Source organism: Cricetulus griseus, chromosome 3 (assembly GCF_003668045.3).
Source record: "Cricetulus griseus strain 17A/GY chromosome 3, alternate assembly CriGri-PICRH-1.0, whole genome shotgun sequence".
NCBI classification, from domain to species: domain Eukaryota; kingdom Metazoa; phylum Chordata; class Mammalia; order Rodentia; family Cricetidae; genus Cricetulus; species Cricetulus griseus.
The window spans coordinates 215,564,196-215,586,496 of NC_048596.1; the positions used below are offsets into that span (position 1 = coordinate 215,564,196).

Below are 22,301 nucleotides of genomic sequence, written 5' to 3' on the forward strand. Positions count from 1 at the left end.
GGCTATTGCAAAAGCTTTAGTCCACCTCATTTTTAGACTCCCCCCACCCATCCCAGGTTCATGCCTCTAACTAGAGCAGTAACATAGATGTCTTGTTATACTGTGTTGTTAAGGGGATAATGACAGAACAAAATCTGTACATATTCAGCACACATGCATTCCTTCAGAATACTCTATCTGTGGTTGGTTGAACCAATGGATGTAGAAACTATGAATACTGGGGCCAACTGTAATGGCTTTGTGAAATTAAAGTTTAAAAATAAATTCTTCTACTTAAGCAGAATTTAAGTCTTTATACTTCAAATATCTACTAACAAAGATTATAAAGCCAATCGGTAAAGCTATCCAGATTGATGGCTAAACATGAGATCATAAAAATTAGTAATTAGTTCCAAGTGAGTATTCTCTATAATTTAATGATTTCTTGTAAAATGCCCATACATCTTGCTTTTGGGATCAAGGTTTAATAATTTGCTTGCTATTAAAAAAGGCTTCTTGATTTGATAATGTTTCTTGTGGAATTTTATAGAATTTAAATACCTTGAGACACGCTAGTTTTGAGATATTATCACTCTTCAAGGGGGGAATTCTCTAATGGTTTAGTATTTTATCATCTAATTTATAACATTTCATAATAACATGCATACAAAAGCAGCTACATTTCAACCACAGTTGGCTTCTGTGTCAATGAAATCTTTCCAAAACAAATTCACATTGCTCCAAGGTTGTCCTTCATGGAATTCCTTACAGTGTCATAAAGACTTAAGGGTGTCTGTCATGCAGGAAGAATGTCTGAGTGTCTGCTCCTACTCTTTATTAATACTGATTGCAGTTGTTAGTGATTGTTAGCCTTACATTAGGGAATCCATGTCCTTTTCTCCTTTAAGAAGGCCTTTGTGGTGCTGAGGGTGGGCAGCAGGTTCTCCCATGTTCCAGGTGGATACTCAGCCACTCAGCTACATGCTCGAGCTCAGCTGGGGTCGTTGAAGCAGCAATCTGGCTGTACTTGGAAAACTTGAACCAGTGTTTGTGAAACAAGCCTACCCCGTCACCCAGCAGTGCACGATCTGAGTGGAGACTAGGAAGGACGGGGATCGGTGTTAGAGCTCCGCCATCTGTGCCAATCATCTTCACATCACTACCACAAATGCTGGAGACAGTCCGCTTATAAAGGGAAAAGGTTGTGGTGGCTCATGATTTTGAAGGTTTCCAGCTTTGATCAGTTGGTCTCTTGCTTTTAAGCCTTGGTAACAGCAGCCTGGGGTCCCACAGCCCCTTAACACCCTAACATCTATAGCTGTGGTTGGGGAAGAAGTTCATCAGTCAGGTGCTTGCTGTGTGTGCATTGTGAGGATTTGTGTCCCATCCCAAGAACCCACATTAAAAAGGGTTATATGGTGGCATGTCCTTTTACTCTCAGCATGGGGGGGGGACAGAGACAGGCAGATCCCTGGGACTTACTGAGCAGCCACCGTAGCCTATTTGGCACACCCCTGGTCCCAGTGGGAGACCTTATTTCAAAAAGTAAAGCAAGACCATCAAGATGTCTCGGCACATAAAGCGATTGCTGCTGAGCCTCATGACCCTGGGACCCACATGGTAGAAGCAGAGAACTGACTTCCCCTAAAGTTATTCTCTGAACTCCTCACATGTGCCTCCATCACAGACAGACAAATGAACAAACAGGTAAATAAAGTAAAGACAGAAAGGAAAACAAGGTGGATGGCCTCTGAGGGACACTATGAACTCACAGACCTGCACTTCACATGTGCACTTGCATGTAAATGAATATACAACAACACACCCATGCATACCCACACATATGTCTTTCATATGTAACAAGTCTTTTTCTGTCCCGCCAGCCAGCCCCAAATAACAACACAGAGACCCATTATTAATTACGAAAGCTTGGCCTTAGCTTAGGCTTGTTTTTAACTAGCTCTTATACCTTAAGTAAACCCGTTTCTATTAAACTGCATGCTGTCACATACTGCCCATCCTGCTTCTTCGGTGTCTTCTGGCCTCTCTTGCACACCTAGATTCATCTCCTACTTCTTTCTCTTCCCTGAAGTCCTGCCTATACTTCCTGCCTAGCTATTGGCTGTCGGGTCTTTATTAAACCAATCACAGCAGTTAATCTTCACACAGTATGCAAATATCCCACGACATTCATTTATGTGTCTCTGTGGCTAAAGAATAAATGAAATGAATGAAGCTTCCAGATGCTACCTTGCCTATACAATCCCACCTGGGAATGATAGGTGGTGACTCAAAGGACACCCTCAGGCATGAGTCATTAAAGACACAAAGGCATTGGGCCCCCATTGAGAAGAGCAATCAATAACTCTATTCTCTGTAATGCTCTCACTAAGCCCCTGAAAGAGAAATTCTAAAGACTTGGCTTTCAGACATTTGACTGTCTGTCTTTCACGCCTCCTACAGCCCCATAGCTCCTGCACCATTTCCAGTTTTACAAGTTGGGGAAGCACCCTGTCATCAGATGTTTTGTGGGAAAGCATGTCCAGCCCACAGAAAGAAGGGCTGGGAAAGGATCTTAAAGAAGATGGGGTTTGTTTTTGTTTGATGAGAGTGACTCATGGTGTAGAATGCCTCTGGGTAAAAACAACAATGGTTTAAAAATGTATCCATTGTCAGTAGCTTTGGGCCTATAGTCAAATAATTACATAATGGAACTGTATAAGTCAGTAGCAGATGAGAGGTTCAAGTCCTTCTTGTTGAACAGGCTTCTCTTATATACACCAAAATAACCAGATAAGTCCCCATCAATAAGCTCAGGTGTTGTCCTGGAGCTAGCATAGAACATTCCAGAGATAAGAGGCTTTGTTGATGGGAAAGATGTTGAGTCCACCCTCTCACCTGGTATCTGGGTCTTGTAAATATGTTTCAGCTCATTGCAGTGTTTAAACAGCGGTAGAGAATTCACACTCCAGAGTCACATGGCTTGTACTGTTAAGTTCAGTTATTATTATTAATTATTATTATTATTATTATTATTATTATTATTATTATTTTCAAGACATGGTTTCTCTGTGTAGCTTTGGAGCCTTCCTGGAACTCACTCTGTAGACCAGGCTGGCCTTGAACTCACAGAGATCCTCCTTCCTTTGCCTCCCGAGTGCTGGGATTAAAGGTGTGCACCACCACTGCCCAGAATTAAGTCCAATTCTTATCTTGTTAGTTGTGTCATTGTGGGAAGTTCCCCTCCATGTACTTTTTTCCCCCCATCTGTGAATTTAGTTGCACTGCTACAAAGATTATTGTGTTTAGACAAATACCTGCTGTGTCCTGAATTGCCTAGAGGCATTGACTGATGCCATGCCAGTTTCTAAAGTAATGTCTTTATTAGTTTGTATGTATGTGTGGCTGATTTGGGGTGCCGAGGTGCCTATGTGGTGGTCAGAGGACAAATTTTAGAAATTGCTTCTTCCACCATGGGTTCCAGGTATAGAACTCAGATGCCCTGCAAGCATCCATCCCCAACCCCCAAGCCATAGCCACGGCTGTTTTTATTATATTTTTTTATGTATGCATGTCTATGTGAGGGTAAGCCATGCCTTTGTGGGTGCCCAGATGCCAGGAGATAGTGTTGGATCTCTTGGAGCTGGAGTTACAGGCAATTGGTTTACAGAGACAGGAACTTATTCTGTAACTCAGGCTGGCCTTGAACCTGCTGTGTATCATGAGTGCCAGGGATTAAGGTGTAGAGTTATCTTTTTGATGTACCACTCAATCCATTTTCACTGTTTGTAGAGTACTCTCAGAAAAATCACATGCACCCTATTAAAATACAAGTGCCAAGGCAAGTCCCCTAAAACAACGGTAATGCTAAACTATTCCATTATTTCTCTATACTTAAGTGACTATTTGAGACTATTTAAGGTACTCACCAATTGTCATTCTTGAATTTCTTTTTAGATTTGTATGCTTTTCAGCTATTAATTACAATTGCACATGCTATTACTGTAGTGTGTCAAACTTTGAGTACAAAGAGGTTGGACTTCTAACCAGAATAAGGGACTTAAATGCCCAAACTGTGAAAAATCTCAGCTATCTGTGTCACACTTGTCAAAGGGCTACCAAGATACTGAGATTGCCTTTGTGTTTGAGACCACATATGTGCCATCAGGTCCCAGGGAAAGAGTTAGCCAACAGGTTCTGGCTTCTGGTTGGATGTGTAAAGATGGTGATTAAATTGCATTCCCAAAAGCCGGGCGTTGGTGGCATACCCCTTTAGTCCCCTCACTTGGGAGGCAGAGGCAGGTGGATCTCTGTGAGTTCGAGACCAGCCTGGTCTACAAGAGCTAGTTCCAGGACAGCCTCAAAAGCCACAGAGAAACCCTGTCTCAAACAACAAAACAAAAACAAACAAACAAACAAAAATTTCACTCTCATCCACATGACAATGAAAGAACTGTACAAACTCTCCTTAGGTTGGGTCCAAAGCTAGTCCCTGCTTGTGGAACTGGAGACAAAAATCTGTGGATACAGAGTCACCATGGACAGGAGCAGGGGTCATGAACAGAGCCTGTGTGGCATTGAGCACTGAGGTAGGAAAACCTGCATTGTCACCGGTGAGTTACTTGAAAGGGAGAATCTTAGTGGGGTCTCATCTTACTGCTTTGTGAGCCTCCTTTCCGGGAAACTTACCAGGCTCTCATGGTAAAGACCAGAGAAAAGTCCTCCATGCTTCTGTTGGGAAACAGCAAATGAAACATTCTGAAGTAGCCAGAGCATTCTACTGTTAACAAGAGAAACATTTTTTAATGTCTTTTTATTTTATTTTATTTTTAAATTTATTCTTTTGTAATAAATATTTGTTTTTAGATAAATCTATCCTTTCATATATGTGTATAATGGGTTCTGATTACACTTATTCTCTACCTTCTCTCTCTCCCACCTCCATCAACCTCCCCCCCCCCAATCTTTGTGAGTCCCTTCCTAAAGTTCTGTCTTTTTTTTGTTTTTTTTTTTGTTTGTTTAGTGACCCACTCACTTTAGCCAGGATGTTGCACACGATGATGGATGTGGAACTTTCCATAGGAGCCTGGTGGGCTCACCAGTGGCTGAAGACAATGACTGCTCCATACCCCAGCATCCATCAATAGCCAGTAGCTCTCCGGAGAACTAGTTCCTCATGACTGGCTGGTGGCAGGCTCAGTCTTGTGCTGGTCCAGTGCAGGCAGCTGTGGCTCCTGTCATTCCATCTTCTGGCTCTTTCTTTCTGCCCCCTCTTCTGCAGGGTTTCCCAAGCCTTGGGGGAGGTAGCATAAATATCCTGCTAAGGGCAGAGTACTCAACAGTCTCTAGGAGAACGACCGTGGAGAGCCATGAGTGTCGATATCCACTGCTGTTACTGCAAAGAGAAGCCAAGAGAAACCATTTTATCAGAGCCTTTTAGATGGAGTTTCATAGAGCTTGAACCCTCTAGGAAAAGGGTAAATTCTCAGCTTTAGCCCTATTTCCTTCCTGTTTCCTCTACGGGGAAGATGGGCAGGGACCTGTGATGGGATTCTGAAGGCAACAGCCTAGGGCCTCAGCTCTTCAAAGCACTGAAACCCAATCCTGGGATGAGAGAAGGGGTCTGCCACCCCCAATCAACACAAGAGATAAAGAACTATGCTTCTCAGATCTTATTTTCAAGGAAATCTTCAGGTAGGGAAACCAGAAGACAGAAGTCAGTACAGAGGAAGCAAAAGCAACAGGATAACTGCAGCCACCCCTAGCCATGTATGCAAGCAAGCACACAGAGCCTCACAATGAAGCCACTTTGTGAGTGGCTTCACATCTCACTTCCCACTTCTAAGGAGACAGCACAGGCAGACTAAAAGATAACACAATTGAAGAGCCAGGGCATGCATCAGACCATATGGCAGAGATGTTGCAATTGTCAGTCTGGGAGTTAAAGACAACTCTATCAGCTATATTAAAAACAAACATTGGTGTTCTGAGAGCTGTAATGGGAATGGTGGAAGACATGGAGGAACAAGGGGCAAAAAGATAGACTCCAAGGAGGAACGGGAGCCTGACTCTGGTGGGCTTATGGTTAGATCTGACATCGCAGATGGAGTCAATGAGTTTCAAGAGATGTCGGTAGACTCTTACAACACAAATTCAAAGAGAAAAGGCAAACAGCATGGCCCAGAACTAAGGGACAATTACAAAAGGTGCAACATAGGCACAATGGGAACACCAAAGGAAAAGAGGGAGAAAGGAACAGAAGAAATGTGAGATGCACAGTAGCTGAGAACTTCTTAAGGACTGTTACAGGTCCTGGAGATGCAGAAAACACTATGTTGAATTAAAGAAAAAGAAAAAAAAATCTGTACTTAGTCATATCATACACAAACTTTAGAAAACTAAAGACAAGGGAAAACTTGAAGGAACTCCAAGAAAAATATCCCCCACCTACTGAGGAACAAGGACAGGGATTGAATTGAAATTCTCTTCAGAAATTATGAAAGCAAAAAAGGATGGAGTCAAATATTTGAACTTGAAGGGAGAAAACCATCTCCCTAAAACTCAGTACCTAGTGCAATATTCTTCCAAGGTAAAGTAGGGAGAAGGGCTTTATATAGAGGGAGTTTGTTGCCAGAGGACCTGCAGTGCAGGAACTGTGAAAAGAAATTCTTCAGAAAGAAAGAAAATTACCCATGTCAGAAACTCAGGCCTACACAAACAAAGCAAGAGGGTTAGATAAAGAGGAAATGAACAGAAAATGCTCTTTCTTAAATATTATTTATTTACTTATTGTATGTGCATGCGTGTGTGTAAGAGAGATTTGTCTCAAAAAACAAGACAGATAGCTCTCGAGAAGCCACACCGGAGGCTAGGTACCTACACATACATAGACAGACATACCCACACACAGAGAGAAGGCCCTCATCTCTCCCATCACGTGAAGACTCAGGAAGAGGTCTGTAACTCAGGGGGCCCTCACCGCACAATGAACCTGCCTTCATGGTGACCATCCAGCCTTCAGAATGACAAAGATTACATCTCTCTTATTTATGGTGTTTCGTTATGACAGCCTGCATGGACTGACTCCCTCCATTCAACAGTGACTATTGTCAACACCTTGACAAACATACTTCGGATATTTTAATGCAAATATGTATATGTTTATATGTGTGTAGAGAAATGTGTATATACAGGCACTTTTACATTTTTATTTGTGAGCCTAACCTTTAATGGCTGAGGCCATCTCTCCAGCCCTACAGGCACTTTAAAAAAGGGGAGGATTACCTGTGCTCTGTTTACATATCAGTGTGTTCTCACAGATCTAATGTACCTAAGATTTCTATGTATTTATTTCAAATTGTTTGATAATTTTACCTGAAGTTTTAAAATAGCAATAATTTTTCTTTGCTGTTTGATTATATAATGAGAATTTATATATACAATTGGGAATTAAAGGAAATAACAGCAAGGAACCGAAGCCAGCACAGATCTCTCATCCCTGTTAGTGAACTTCAAGAATTCCTGAGGTCACAGGGATATAACTGAAGCCCCCACTTTCAGCAGTACAATGGAACAGAAAGGAGAAGTGAAATGGAAGTCCTTTAAGGGCCAGGCAGAAGGACCTTTCAAATACTAAGTTCTAGAGCATAAGCCATGAGGACTTTATGAAGAGTCTGTGGAAAATGGAACAGAGAGAGAGAGAGAGACTGAAATTCTAGGTGCTGGGCTTGGTGGTTACCCCTAGTCAGATGGAAGCCCTGAGGAACTGCACCCGCATTCACTCCCTGACCATCCCAAGTCTCAGGAATGGGTGGGGACCTGTGTTTCTTTCCCTATGTGCTTTGACCTTTCCTTGCCCTTCTGTTCTTATTTGCAGGCAGAACAAGGGCTGTGGTGCAAAGCACCGGCATTAGCAGGCACATTCTTAACTGGAGAACAAAACCAAATCCACCCCAAACTGGTTATTACTTCCTCTCTAGTTCCTTATTTATTTTGTTAACGCTAGTGGTACAAGAGATAGGTTTGAGTGACAGGGGTGGGGGTGGGGGTGGGGGTGGGGGGTAGAGGGTGGGGGTGGGGAGAAGAGAGAGAGAGAGAGACAGAGAGAGAGAGAGAGAGAGGGAGGGAGGGAGGGAGGGCAGGCGCGCGGGGGGGGGGGGCAGGTGGAGCTGATGGGGCAGAGAGAGAGGATGACACACAACAGTCTCCACAAAAAGCCCTCTTCCGCTTTGTTGACAGTTCTAGCTAACACAATGCTTATGAGCTGGGCGTGGAGGAAACTCCAGCACTGGCAGGAGAGGCGAATCAGGACTTCCAGGCCTAGACAGGCTATATAGTGAGACCCTGCTCTGAATATTTAAGTAAACAAACACATTTGGGAAAGATAGACAAGAAGGACAGCACAGAGCACAGTCAATCCCGGCCTCTGTTGCCACTTTAGCGCTTCTTTCCAAGGCAGCTCACTCTTTGGGTATTGACATAAACTTAGTGAAAAATGAGATCACAGGAAACCAGTCTTGCAACATGTTTTCTTTTCCGAGGTAGCAAAGCACCAGAAACCTCTTTTCGTGTCATTAAATTCTAGTTAACATGTTTTACCTTTTCACTTGAATTTTTAAGCAGCACTCTGATGACTTTACATCTCCATCCTGTTTTATTTGAGCGCTGATATCTGTTTTTATTGGCTGAGGCTGTGCAAGCAGTGGCAGCGGGGGTGGGGGATGGGGGTGGGGGGATAGGGCTCTCAGGTTTCCTTTTTATATAATGAAGGCTCTTTTCTCCATCCATCTCCGCGAGGCCAACTCCATTCATTTCACTTAATTCGTATTACTCATGCTGAAGAACACTTTCTAGCTCTGATGCCTACCGCTAATGGGCACATTCTGTACAGGGAACATTTGTAAAATGTTGGTAAAGAGCAGGCCAACACTTTCCCTGTTTGATGAGTCACTGTCGAGGAAGGAAAATCCCCCTTCCCGGAGTGAAGCCTCAGCCTCTTTGCTGAAAACAAGCACAGATTACTGATGATGTTATTTTACCTTAAGACTATTCTTTTTTCTTTTCTTTCTTTCTTTCTTTCTTTCTTTCTTTCTTTTTTTTTTTTTTTTTGGTTCATTATTTGAAATGGGAAGAAAATCTCATTTGACAAGCTCGGACCCACAGTCCACTGAAGAGTAAGGAGTATGGCCAGGGAAATGTGAAAAATAAATATGGTCACATAAAATGCTAGCTTAGTTTCCATTCGGGGCCACCTTCTCTGTTTTCACAGGAAATGACCCTTGCCATTCCTGTAATCCCAGGCCCTGGGAATCTGAGGTAGGAAGAACAGAGTTTAAAGCCAGCCTGGTAGACATTGTGAGATTGTCTTAAAAACTAAAACAATCTCTGGGCATGGTGCTGCTCGCCTTTAATCCCAGCACTTGGGAAGAAGAGGCAGGTGGATCTCTGTGAGTTTAAGGCCAGCCTGGTCTATGTATTGAGGTCCAGGGCAGCCAGGGCTATATAGTGAGACCGAGTCTCAAAGAGCAAAGAAAACAAACAACAACAATAATAAAACAATCAGGGATAGAGAAATGGCTCAGTCAGTTAAAAAAAAAAAAGTGGTTGGCACACAAACCCGAAGACCTGAGTTCAGATCTCCAGAACCCATATAAAAGCGGGGCTCATACTTGTAATTCTAGCACTGGGGAGACGGGACAAGATCACTGGGGCTTACTAGGCAACTAGTCTAACCAATCAGCAAATGTCAGGTTCAGTGACAGACTCATAATATATAGGAGGGTGGAGAATGATAGAAGGTAGAAGATAGAATGATAGAAGAGACCTGATGTCAACTTCTACCCTCCACCCTTGCCTGCGCACACACAACTACCATACACATATAAAAGCAAGCAAGCAAGCAAACAACACACTTGTGACCTTATGAGAGCTTAAGCTGTTAGTACTGAGTTAAAAAGCATACTTAGAGGATTGGGGGAGGGCTTCACTGGTCGAGTGCAAGGCCCTGGGTTCTCTCCCTAGTACTCCATCCACAAGCAGACTTAGCTGACCTCAAGTCGATTAAGCAACTGAATTGATTTGTTAGTATAAAATAAAGCATTCTGCTTCTGTCATGATAAAATGTCAATGACATAACTGACATTTGTCCTTGACTTGACTCTGTTGATTTTTCCAGGCACTTGGCTTTTTATGAAATTCATTTCTGGCACTGGGCGGACCTCAGCTGCCCTTGCCCGAGTTCAGGCAGAGGCCTGTCTGAGTTCCTGGGGCCCTTTCTCTCTCTTCCCTTCTTCACCACTGCATTTCCTGTTCTGGCTCTGTCCACACTCTACTGTGTGTCTTCTGTGAGTGTTTAAACTCCTGCTAGCCCTGTGGTTGCCACCCTTCTTCTCCCACCCCTAAGTTCATGCCTTTTCCTGTTCCCTTCTTCTCCTTCTCCGTCTGCGGGCCTCTCTGTTCTCCTTTGTTCGTCAGCCTCCAGTTTCTGGGAACCATGGCAGAGGCACATTTGGACAGCAGCAGAATGTGCTGCTCTTCTTGCTCTCAGCTCTAGCATTGTCATTCTTGCCCGGAGCCCTTCAGAGTTAGCAAGTGCCAAAACTGTGTCCAGGTCTTTGACCCTGACCCTGTCCATGCTTCCTTTCTCTCTTGGTTGTGTGAGCATCACACTGTCCAACCGCATGCCAAAGAAATGTCCTTTTTGCACTGGAATGGTTCTCTTTTCTTTAAAGAGTTATTTTTTATTTATATGCATGTTTGTGTGTCTGCCTGTGGGTGTAGGTACCTGTGAAAGTCAGAGGAAGGCTTTAGTATCCCTGGAACTGGAGTTACCGGCAGTTTGGAACTGTGTAATATGGATGCTGTAAGCCCAACTCTAGTCTTCTGCAAGAACAGCAAGTACTTTTAACTCGTGAGCCATCTCTCCAGCCCCAGTACCAGGACAATTCTGAGAGATGCTATCAGGATGAGACTAGACACTGAGGTTTGGAGTCTTAGTATAAAACCAGCAAAACAATTGGAACTCTGCTTAGCTGAAAACAAATAGTGCTCACAGGTTGAAACAATGGTTTGGATAATTTGGATCAAATAAAATATATTGCTCAAGCTCTTTTACTTGTTTTTTTTTCTTTGAAAAATACAGTTACCAGAAAGTTGAAAATGATGTGTGTCTCATTTTTGAAATCTTTGCTGTGTTTCTATTGTACAGTGCATGCTCAAGTCTTTGAATTGTTATTTAGAAATGGGCACTTTTCTATGCTTTAAGTTCTCAGGGTGTGTGTGTGTGTGTGTGTGTGTGTGTGTGTGTGTGTGTGTGTATGTATGTATGTATGTATGTATGTATGTATGTATACATACAAATATGTACTTGTTTGTGGAGCCGGGAGGCTAGAGACAGAAAGTCTTTTTAGACAGAACTAAAAAGTCAGGGGTCTTTTTCAGTTGTTCTCGGCTTTACTTTTTGAGATATGGTCTTGGACTGAATCTGGCTGGGACTCACAGTTCAGCTAGACTGACTAGCCAGCAAGCCCTAGGGATCCTACTGTCTCTACCTTCCAAGACTGGGATTATGAGCATGGCTTTAAAAAAGTATTTATTGATTTTCGGAGAGTGGGGAGGAGGCTGAGGAGAACAGCACATGTTCCATAGTGCTTATGTGGAGATCAGAGAACAACGTTCACAAGTCAGTTTTCTCTACAGGGATTGAGTTTAGGTTGTTGGGGACTCGAACTCAGGTTCTTAAGTGTGATCATGGCTGTATTATAGAATTTAATATTACTTTTAAATGGTTAAACCTTCATTTGCTTTTGAGTATGCTGAAGATGATTCCTTAATTTGTCACTGAACATAATTTCAATGCTTGCCAAGCAGGTTGGAAATCTACTTTGCTTTGTGGCTTGAAATTGATGCTAATTAGTGAGTCAGAGCCTTGGTGCAAAAAAGCACAGGAACCTACTACCAGAAAGGAGAAAAACTGCTTATCTTTATTTCTGTCATTGTGTTTATTAGGCAAGAATTTTTTCCTTGAGTTAGTTATAAGCCATGTGGAAGTCCAGTGTTAGTCAGCTTGGGATGCATAAAAATACAGCCAAGACGGAGTGACTTCAATAGTCATGTACTTGTCCATGGTTCTGGGAATCAGGATGCCTGATGGTTCTGGTGGGGACTCTTTTCCTAAGGCGAGCACCAGTCTTGGCAGTCCTTCCTACGACGGTGCCCATGTCACCATGAGAGCTGCATCCTCAGGGGCTCTTCTAAAGTTCATTTTCTCCTACTGTCCTCATCTCTAAACCCTGAGCAATGGGAATGAACATTTCAACTTAGGAATTTTGTGGAGAGGAGATAAAGGCGTAAAGGAAAATTATAATCCTAATCATTGTGGTGGCTTGAATGAGAATGCCCCCCCCCATAGGCTCATATATTTGAATGCTTAGTCCCCAGTTGGAAGAGCTATTTGGAAGGAGTAGGAGGTGTGGCCTTGTTGGAGGAGGTGTGTCACTGGGGGCAGCTTTGAGGTTTCAAATTCCCATGCCATTCCCAGTTAGCTCTTTCTGTCTCACAAGATTGTGGACCAAGATATAAGCTCTCAGCTACTGCTTGGATGCCATGCATGCCTGTCTGCTGCTATGATCTCCACCATGATGGCCATGGCTCTATGAAACTGTAAGTCCCAAATAAACTCTTTATTCTATAAGTTGCCTTGGCCATGGTGTCTTATCATAATAAAAAAAGTATCTAAGACAATCATACAGATTTTTTCTTATATGCATTCTTTCCTGTATCATCATTTACTTATTTTTAACATACTATTTTTATTCTTTGAGAATTTTATACATAATATAATGTATTTTGATCATATTTACCTCTTACTCTTCCCCCTAACTACTCCTCTCAAGTCCATCCCCCACCACCTCCTAACTTCATATCTTTTTATTTTTTTAATAACCCACCAAGTCCAATTTGTGCTGTCCTTTTACTCATGGGTGTGGAACTCAGCTTACATGAGTCACACATTAAAAGAAAATTGATTCTTTCTCCCCTAACAGCCACCAGTTATGAATAGTTGTTCAGTTAAGGTGGAGACTCATGAGCCCCTCCCTCCGTGCTGGAATGTTGACTGGCTTGCTCTTGTGCAGACAATAACAGTTGTTGTGAGTTCAGGAGTGTGGTGGTCCCACCATGTCCACAAGACACTGCTTCACTCCTGTCCTGACATCTGGCTCTTATAATTTTTCTTCTCTCTCTTTCCTGATCACCCCTTTGTCTTAGGAGAGTTGGGAGAGGGGGAGAATGTGATCTAGATGTCTAATTTGTGTCTGACCACTACACAGACACTTACTGTCTCTGCACAAGAAAAGAGTTTTTGTTGTTGTTTGTTTGTTTGCTTTGTTCTTTTGGGTCTTACTATGTAACTCTGGCTGGTCTAGAACTCACTCTATAGACAGAGCTGGCATTAAAGCAGATCCATTTGCTTCTGCCTCCAGAGTGCTGGGGTTAAAGATGAGCACCACTGTGCCTAGCAAGAAGAGTATTCTTCATGTTAGTTTTATTTTGGTAGTTTGATATTTATGAAGTGGATAGATGATTGAGAAAACACACTTTAGGGTACATGAAAAGAATGATAATAATTACCATCTTAGGCCTGGCCCATCTGACTAAACATGCAGCATAGAATCTAATTTGAAATTTCAGTCTTGTAATTCAGTGATTATAACAAATATTAGTTTAACTTCTTACTGGGCATTAGGCACTATGTTTAGTGCTTTTGATGAGCATATTTTATTATAAAAATCATACAGCATTGACAGGGGTGGGGACCACTTCTCAGACCTGGAGAAGTATGGATTTTTCTATGACATCTTTTTTCTTTTTAAAAATTATTTATTTCGCCGGGCGTTGGTGGCTCACGCCTTTAATCCCAGCACTCGGGACGCAGAGGCAGGCGGATCACTGTGAGTTCGAGGCCAGCCTGGTCTCCAGAGCGAGTGCCAGGATAGGCACCAAAGCTACACAGGGAAACCCTGTCTCAAAAAACCAAAAAAAAAAAAAAAAAATTATTTATTTGTTTTTTATGTGTATGGATGTTTTATATGCATATATGTCTATGCACCATGTGAGTTTCTGGTACCCACAGAGGTCAAAAGGTGGCACTAGATCCCTTGGAGCTGGGGTTACAGATGTTTGTTAGCCACCACATAGGTGCTCAGAATCAAACCCGGGGCCATTGGAAGAGCAAGTGCTCTAACCACTGGAAAACCACTCCAGCCCTAACATTTCTTTTTTGAGACAGGGCCTCATGTAGCCTCAGGTAGCTTTAAATTCACCATATAGTTGTAGTGGTCCTCCTGTTTCCACCTCCTTTGTGGTGGCATTACAGGTGTGTGCCACCACATTTGGTTTTATATGGTCCTAGGGTTTGAATCCAGACCTTTACCAACTGAGCCAGATGCCTAGCCCTGTTGATAACATTTCTAACTCTGGTCTGAGAGATTAAGATCCTATTTCTTTCCATGACTTGTGTGATGATAAAACATTTAGGGAGCCACTACAGAAAGATAGGAGACACAATTTGCTACACTAAGTCAGAGGCATGGAGACAGATTCAAGAACTTTTTGGAGATAAAATCAGTAGGAGTTGATGGCTGGGTTAGGGTGTAGGGGGGCACTCTGAGTTGATTTTTGGGGTACTTGCTCTGTGCAGAAGGAAAGGAAAATCCAGGGAGATTCCAGAGAAGCATGTTGACTATGTACTACTCATGTTGTATCTACATGAGCAAAATTTAGTGAAGTGAGGTAAATTGTGTGAAGAAGTCTTTTTTTATAGGGAGGTGAGAGAATGGACATCTGTTGTCTTTGCCTATTTCGTTTTATGGTTTGCACACAGGATCCTGGCCATACTTACAAACTAGTCCTTTAGGACTTTTGTAACTCACTGTGGCCAAAAGAAAGGCTGCCATTCCCACAGATAGATGCTTTAGTTTTCTGTTGCTGCTGCTGTAACACAATTAAATGAGACCTTATTTCTGGAAGGTTCTACTTCCCAATAGTGCTACAGGCTGGAGACAAAACCTTTATGATACAGGGTCTTGATGGTATTGTGTGGTTCTATGTCCACAATATAGCATCATGTGAAACAAGAGATTCACAGGGGGAAACATCATTTTTTTGGGGGGGGCGAGATATTATTTTGTCTGTCATCAACCTTTCTGGGATAGAGACCCCAAAAATAAGGAGCAAGAAAAAGGGTTGACATTCATCTTTCTTTTTCTCTTTCCAAAGTCGGGAAAGTTTTGGGTAGATTCATCTCATCATCTAGGCTCAGTATTTACAGATGCTTTGATGTTTGGAAACCTGGAGCTTATTTTGGTGAGTCTTGTCATTTGGAGAGAAGTTTTTTCATTATTTGAAGTTTGCCGCTATGTCATGCCATGCTCGGGGATGACACTGACATGGTAGTAAAAGCAGAATAATATATAAAACAGAAATAACTTTGGATTCTTCACATTAGGTGTCCTTATATTCTTGGGAATAGGATAATCCACCACAATTATGTCCAAGCAACTGTTTGTCAAAGACACTATTTACTCTTCAGAATGTCAGATTTGAGTTCAATTTATATAGCTTAAATAATCATTGTTTATGACAGATTCTTTATAAAGAGGTCCCATAGGGAATATTAAACATATCTGAGAACTCTAGCTAAAGCTAAAGAAATAATCTAACTTCTAAGTACAGAGACCTTTGTATGAAGGTGACTAATAATGGCTTATTATTATTATTATTATTATTATTATTATTATTATTATTATTATTATTATTTTACCTCTGTGGCCATGCCAGCAGAAAGGACTGGGAATAGATGTGCTGGGATACAGCGGCCACAAGGTAGACTTTCTAGACTGGTCAAATAAAAAGGCACAAGGGCAGAGTGATCCATGATGGAACAACTAGATCATTTTATCTGCTTGAAGGAAGAAGTCTGGGCCAGAGACAGGTTCCAGACAAAGTTCCAAGACTTTGGTTTGAGAAATCAAGACATCTTTTTAGAGACAGACAGGGATTTGGGTTCTCTCAATATGACATTAAGAAACCAAGAGGCTTGTTTGATGCACAAAATAAAGAGACAGAGAGACAGAATCAAGAGAGAAACAGTGCCCAGGAGTCATTGTTTATCCTTAAAAAACATTACAGTTAATTCCAGTTTTAAGGTGTGCATTTGTCTCATCTATACTATCAGTCAACATTTAATTAGTGCTTACTGTCTGTCAATCACTGTGATGGGTGGCTGATTCTGTAAGAAATTATACAGTTTATAGGGAAACTAATCAACTATAAATGGTGATCATTTTACTCCTGAATTCTGTGCTCAGCATTTAAGAAGAATAAGGTATTTATATCTTATCTGCAGTGCCAAAAACCTAAATGCTAAAAAAGAAAATGCTAAAACTTGCCATCCTCCAGGAGATTACACACATGCTCCTTTGTCCACAGGCATCTTTAATGATCTTTGAGGTGTTTTTAAAGATAACAAATTGTCCTTTTATTTGCTTTGAAGGTGGGTTTGTGGACACAGCAGTGAGTGGTTCAGAGCTGTTGGTGTTGGTAACTATGTTTAAAGAAGTTACTTCTTGGGAAAAGCCAAACAGCCCTGTATTATTCTGAATATGTCCATGGCTCAGCCTGCCTGAGAGGCGTGGCAACCACTGGTTGTCTCCGGAAAAGGTACAGCTCTGATTTTTTTCTTGAAGTGACAGAAGTATTTGTCACAGAAGTTGCTAAGTGGCATGACTGAATCTTAATCCTCTTGCTAGGAAAGGAATGTGTTTGTTACAACCAATTTATGATAATCCCAGCTGATTTGCTTGGTGCTTACAGAGGCCAGGGAGGCTGATGCTCTTATATGTTCTTATCGACTGCTGACTCACATTTAATCCGCACTCCAGAAGGGGCAGAACTATTTTGTAACTCTGTTGTCAGCCCCATTCTGGAGATGAGAAGATTGAGTCAAAGAGAGGCTAAGCATTGGCAGAAGGCCACAAAACCAGTAAGAGGCAGGATCAGGCACAAAATATAGTTAACATGGCTTCATTTGTTTGCTTCTCATAAGCGAATCCAATAACCTCGAGGTTATCATTAAAAAGGAAAATCACTGCTGTTTTGTCTGGGTCCATCCTACCCTTCACTTCATTTCCTGGCTCTCCTGGTTTCGCTGATGGGTTTGTAATTGCTTCTCGGAGCTCAGAACTTTCTGCAGATCGTTATGTTACTTACTTACAAACCAATATATTGTATATACTCACTTAAAATGAACACCAACTGTTTTAATCTAGAGAGGCTTGATTCTGGCCTATAATGACCAGTCGCTTTCCAATAACATAAAAAGTATAAAAAGTGTGGCGACTAGGGGGCACCAAGACATCTTCCTCATCCAGGGTCGTCACTATAGACTCATTTTCTCTGTCCAGTGGTGGTGGGAGTCAGGTGGCCCAAGGGGGTGTACTGGGGACTTAAGTCTCTCGGTTCTCGCGAATCTCCCAGTTCCAGGCCAGGCTTCTTCAGCTCAAGGCGGAAAAAGCCTCTTCTCAGGCAGGGAGTCTTGGCCAGTGTGCTGGGCGGTACCACGCAGAGCTGGTCGCCTGAGCCTTAGGAGAAGCCTTAGGCACATCCTTGGCCGACCTCTGTGTGTCAGGGACATCACCCTGGAGCGAGAGGAGAGCATCCGGCTGAGGAAGAAGAGAGAGGAAGAGGGCTGGAAGTGCTCGGGTTTGAGCTTTTCCCGGGCTCCAGTCACCCCCCAGCTCTGACCTCCCCCGCCTGGCTCGCTTTGTCGCCGCCGCCCACCTGGGCGCCCAAGGCTGCTGTGGCGTGGGTGCTGGATCCCCAGGCCTCATTGGGTGGCTGTGTGTGGAGTTCTCTGGGTCCCTAGCCTCCCCTCCCCCCGCGCGCCGCCTCTGTCCCCTAGTTCCACAAGGCTGGTTCTCTGCCCCTTGGGTCGGTGCGCGCTGGTGGGTTTGGCCTGCGCGGCGGCGGCGGCGGTGGCGGGGGAGCGAGTGAGCGAGCGCGAGGGGCGGGCGCGAGTGGTTGTGAGTCACCGGTACCTGGAGCGCTAGCGACGCAGAGCCAGCCGCGCACAGCCCGAGCCAGAGCCGAGTGCCAGCGTCGCAGAGTGCGGCCGGCCCCAGGCCCCGCCGCGCCCCCTTACACCCCACCAGACCAGTTCTACCGCGCTTGAAGCCCTTCTGCTTGCCCCGAGGTGTCACGGGGCTCTCCGGGGGATGTCACAGCGGCTTCCCGGAGCCCCCAGCCACCGCCGCAGCAACAGCCACCGCCCGCGGGAACCGCGACAATGAATCCCCAGTGCGCCCGCTGCGGAAAAGTGGTTTATCCCACGGAGAAAGTCAACTGCCTGGATAAGGTGAGCGAGGGGGCGCCTGGCCAGCCCGGACCTGGGACCTGCCGGGCGCCCGGTTGCACCTGCTCCAAGAAGTTTTGGCACCTGGGTTAGAAAGATGAGTGGTTTGGTGTTTCCTGGGTCTTAGCACAAGGAGAGGATGCTCGAAGGAAGACCCCAGCCGTTGTGTCTGAGACATCCACGATCAGATAAGGGTATTGGAACTAGGAAATGCTTTTGTCCTGGGTGTAGGGTGCGCGACATACACACAGCTGCCTTGAAGGACGCTTGGCAGCCCTGGCACGGAGGAGCCAGGATGGGTACCCAGTAGCTAAGAACCCAGGAGCTAGGTTGAGCACCCAGCAGCCTGGCTGAGTCACCCACGAGCCAGGATGGGAACGGGGTGGGGGGGCAGTTGACAAGACGCGCCCCCTCCCCCGTCCAGTCTGTCCCTCCCTCCCCACTGTACGGACCTTGGCACCTTCATCTCACGTAGTCCCTAACAGTTCTGGTGACAACGGCTTTAGGAAAAGGCAAATAGCAATTAATATGTCGTGGGGCGCCGCTGCCGCAGTGCTAAGAATAACCCCTCTAGGAAAGACCCAGCCCGGTGTAGCAAGCTGACCCACGGGCGCCTACTCCACCAGGGTAAATTCCAGAGGAAGTGGCTTTAGCCAGGTCGCAGCAGCGCTGCCCTTGCTGGGTGTGGATGGAGTTGAACAACCTAGGAGACAGACAGCGCCATCCCCGGTGACTGACAATTGAAACCAGCTGTAGGCAGTCCCAGTGAAATTTGCGTTTGGTGTTACAAATGCCTCTGTAGAGTAAGCCGTCTCCCAGACAGAGACAGCGTTTTGCAATTTAGTGGAAGCTGGGTGGGGATGAGGACAAGGGTACTTAAATAGTCCACCTCTGCTACTGTGGGTTGTCTGACTTCCGGTGGACACGTGTGTGAAAATCCTACAAACACATTTAGGCATTTGGAAAGAGAACCTCTTTTATTTTTAAAGTCACACCACCAGCCCCATTTCTCTATTAACTGACTTCAGGGTTCCTTTTTGGCTGTAATATGGATAGACCCTTGGCATTTCTTTCATTTTGAGTCTGTAGCTGTGGGATTAATTTTAAAAATGAACTTTAATAGCTGTCTGAGTTCTTTGCTGAACTGGAAATAGATAAATGTGTGGTACTACCTAGGGTTATTTCCTGGTAGTGTTATCATATGTTTTGCCTTTCCTGCCCGTTCTGTCCAGAACTGGTATTGCAATGAAATGTTAAGTATTTGTTTATGTTTTTCTTCCCTTCTTAGTATTGGCATAAAGGATGCTTCCATTGCGAGGTCTGCAAGATGGCTCTCAACATGAACAACTACAAAGGCTATGAAAAGAAACCCTATTGCAATGCGTAAGTATTGCCAGTGAGCTATGCCAGGTGTAGCCCAGCATGAGAGAGAGCTTAAGTTAGTAGACATGCCTCTTCTGAAGAATTGACTCACTGTGCCACCCAGGTGTGCAGGTGGCCAGTGACCTGTTTATGCCATAGACTTTCTGGTCACTTACTATGTTGAAGGTTGCTGTGAAAGTGTAGGGTAATTTGTGTGACTTTTCCACCAGGTTAGCTTTTGGAGTTCACAGCATTTCAGACTTAGGGACATTTATTAGAAGCTCCAGAACTTACCCACTGAGAATGTGTGGGCTCTGACATGCATGCCAGGTTGATTTCCATTTTAATCGCATGTCAATTTCCATTTTAATCATAGGATGTTGCTATCTTGCAGTTTTATATCTGAACCTAGTTGCTAGGGAAGGAGCTCTCATTTGCTTGGTCTTCACTGAGATCGCTCTGGTTATTCTGGGGTTTGAACAGGAAATGGAAGAATTAAGATGTGATTCCTACCTGGTTGGTATTGGACCTGCTGTGGTGGACCTTCTGTGAGGGACAGGGTACTTCTGGTTACTCAGCAGTAGTAGATGGGGAAATGAAGCAGTGGAGCTTTCCTTGACAGGCTTCTCTGAGGGCATGTTCTAGGCAGTATTAGCTATCATTGACCCGGTGTTTACCACAAGTCAGGCCATGCTTAGAGTACTTTACAAACACTGAGTTATTTAATCTTTACTAAAACCCTATGAGTAGGTGGAGATATAATTTGACACCCTCCATAACAGGTAATAAAACTAAATGGAGGAACTAAGCTTCAGAATGGGGCTCAGATCACGTCCAGAGGCTGCAAGTGGCTCCACATTGAGCAGAACCTCAAAGGGCTCTCTCGTTGCCTTGGGACCTGGGCTGCTTTATTCTCCCGAGCATCTCTCCCGTCGCACAGTGGTTTCACTGTGGGCTTTTAGTCCTGACTGTGGATCCTTCCTCTTCCCAGTCCCCCCCCCCCACCCCCCGTGGTGATGGCCAGACGTAGAGATGGCTCAGAGACCTGTGGACAGACACTAACATTTTAGCAGAATATTGGCAGAACCTGCTCCTCTCCAGAGTGTTTGAAACAGCTCCACAGGTCTCTGAAGGACAGAGGGTCTGGCTGTCTTCATCTTGTACAGGGAATACATCAGATACAGGGTCAGCAGATATTTGTCAAACAGTGTGCTCAGACCTCTGGTGCAGAACTTTAAAAATATCTAGGGGCTGGGAGGATGGCCTGGTTGGTAAGAGCACTTGCAACATAAGCATTAGTGCCCATAACCTCAGCATTTTGGGGAGTAGAGATAGGAATCACTGGGGCTGACTGGCTGTCTGCTTAGGCAGGTTCCATTGGAATTGTCTCTGTGTTAAGGGAAGAAGGTAGAGAGTGACAACTGGTATCTTCTTCTAGTTTTCTTGAGTGTTCACTTATGTTTCACACACATATAAACAGGTACACATACAGTATGGTAGAGAATTATAGGGTTTTTTTTTTGTTTGTTTTTCTTTGTAGTTGGCGTTTTCTTTGGGCCACCAACCAGCTCCCAAATAAAGACACAGAGACTTATTATTAATTATGAATTCTTGGCCTTAGCTTAGGCTTGTTCCACTAGCTCTTTTAACTTAATTTAACCTGTTTTTATTCATTTACATTTTGCTGGGGCTTTTTACCTTTTATTCATTCTGTATGCCCTACTTTCCTGTTTCCTCCATATCTGTCTCCTTAAATTTCTCCTCTGGTGTCCCCTTAAATTCCTCCTCCTACTTACTTCGCCTGCCTGGAAGTCCCTGCTCCCTTGCTATTGGTTGTTCAGCCTTTTATTAGATCAGTAAGGTGCCTTAGACAGGCAAAGTAAAACAGCAATACATCTTTACATAATTAAACAAATATTCCACAATATAAACAAATACAACACATCTTTTCATAGTTGAACAACTATTTTGTAGCATTTCTTGATTTTTTTTTCTGGTCTAGTTCAATGCTCACAAGTAGACAGATACTTTCCAAGAAATTAAAATTTTGAGGACTGAAGAGAATTCAGGGCATCTTTGCATAAGCATAGTGCACAGATATTCTATGAAACCGATTTTAACCCTCTCAGACCTCATACCTTACTGAGAAAATCTAAAGCAAAAATGAGATTATGGGGACCATGGTCTTCTGCTTCCTTAAGAAGGACAAACAACTGGTTCCAATTCAAAGGTAGGTACAGCAAGGAGAGGATGAGGGACTGACAACAATAACAAGGTGATTGTTCTTTAATTAAAGGAGAGTCAACGATCCTTCCCTTAACTGCTTAGCTTGTGGCCTAGTGGTCCCAGCTTTATGGGCCATCCAGGATCAGGAAGAATCCTTTATAGCTCTACTGCCTGGAGTTTAAACCCAATCCATAACAATGCCTTTTGGGTTCCCCAGAGAGCCTTTAGGGTTTAGGGGGAAAAACTGAAAAAAAGAGAGAATAACAATTGCAAAAGAGATGGAGAAATTGACTGAGAAAGGAAAGAAATTAAAAAAGAAAGAACA

General features: G+C 43.7%; 1 protein-coding gene across 3 annotated transcripts in view; it reads left to right on the forward strand.

Moving 5' to 3' along the window:
• Window positions 1-9,721: 9,721 nt before the first annotated feature.
• Nebulette (LIM zinc-binding domain-containing Nebulette) overlaps window positions 9,722-22,301 on the forward strand; it is a 359,562-nt gene continuing 346,982 nt past the window's right edge. The window contains exons 1-2 of one of the 3 annotated variants that reach the window (XM_035441482.1): window positions 9,722-9,733; window positions 19,677-19,771. In XM_035441482.1, coding sequence (XP_035297373.1) covers window positions 9,722-9,733; window positions 19,677-19,771 — 107 coding nt within the window. Of the gene's footprint in view, window positions 9,734-18,307; window positions 18,392-19,676; window positions 19,772-22,301 lie in introns of those variants that run through there. The other 2 variants (XM_027405281.2, XM_035441481.1) reach the window with 2 other exon arrangements.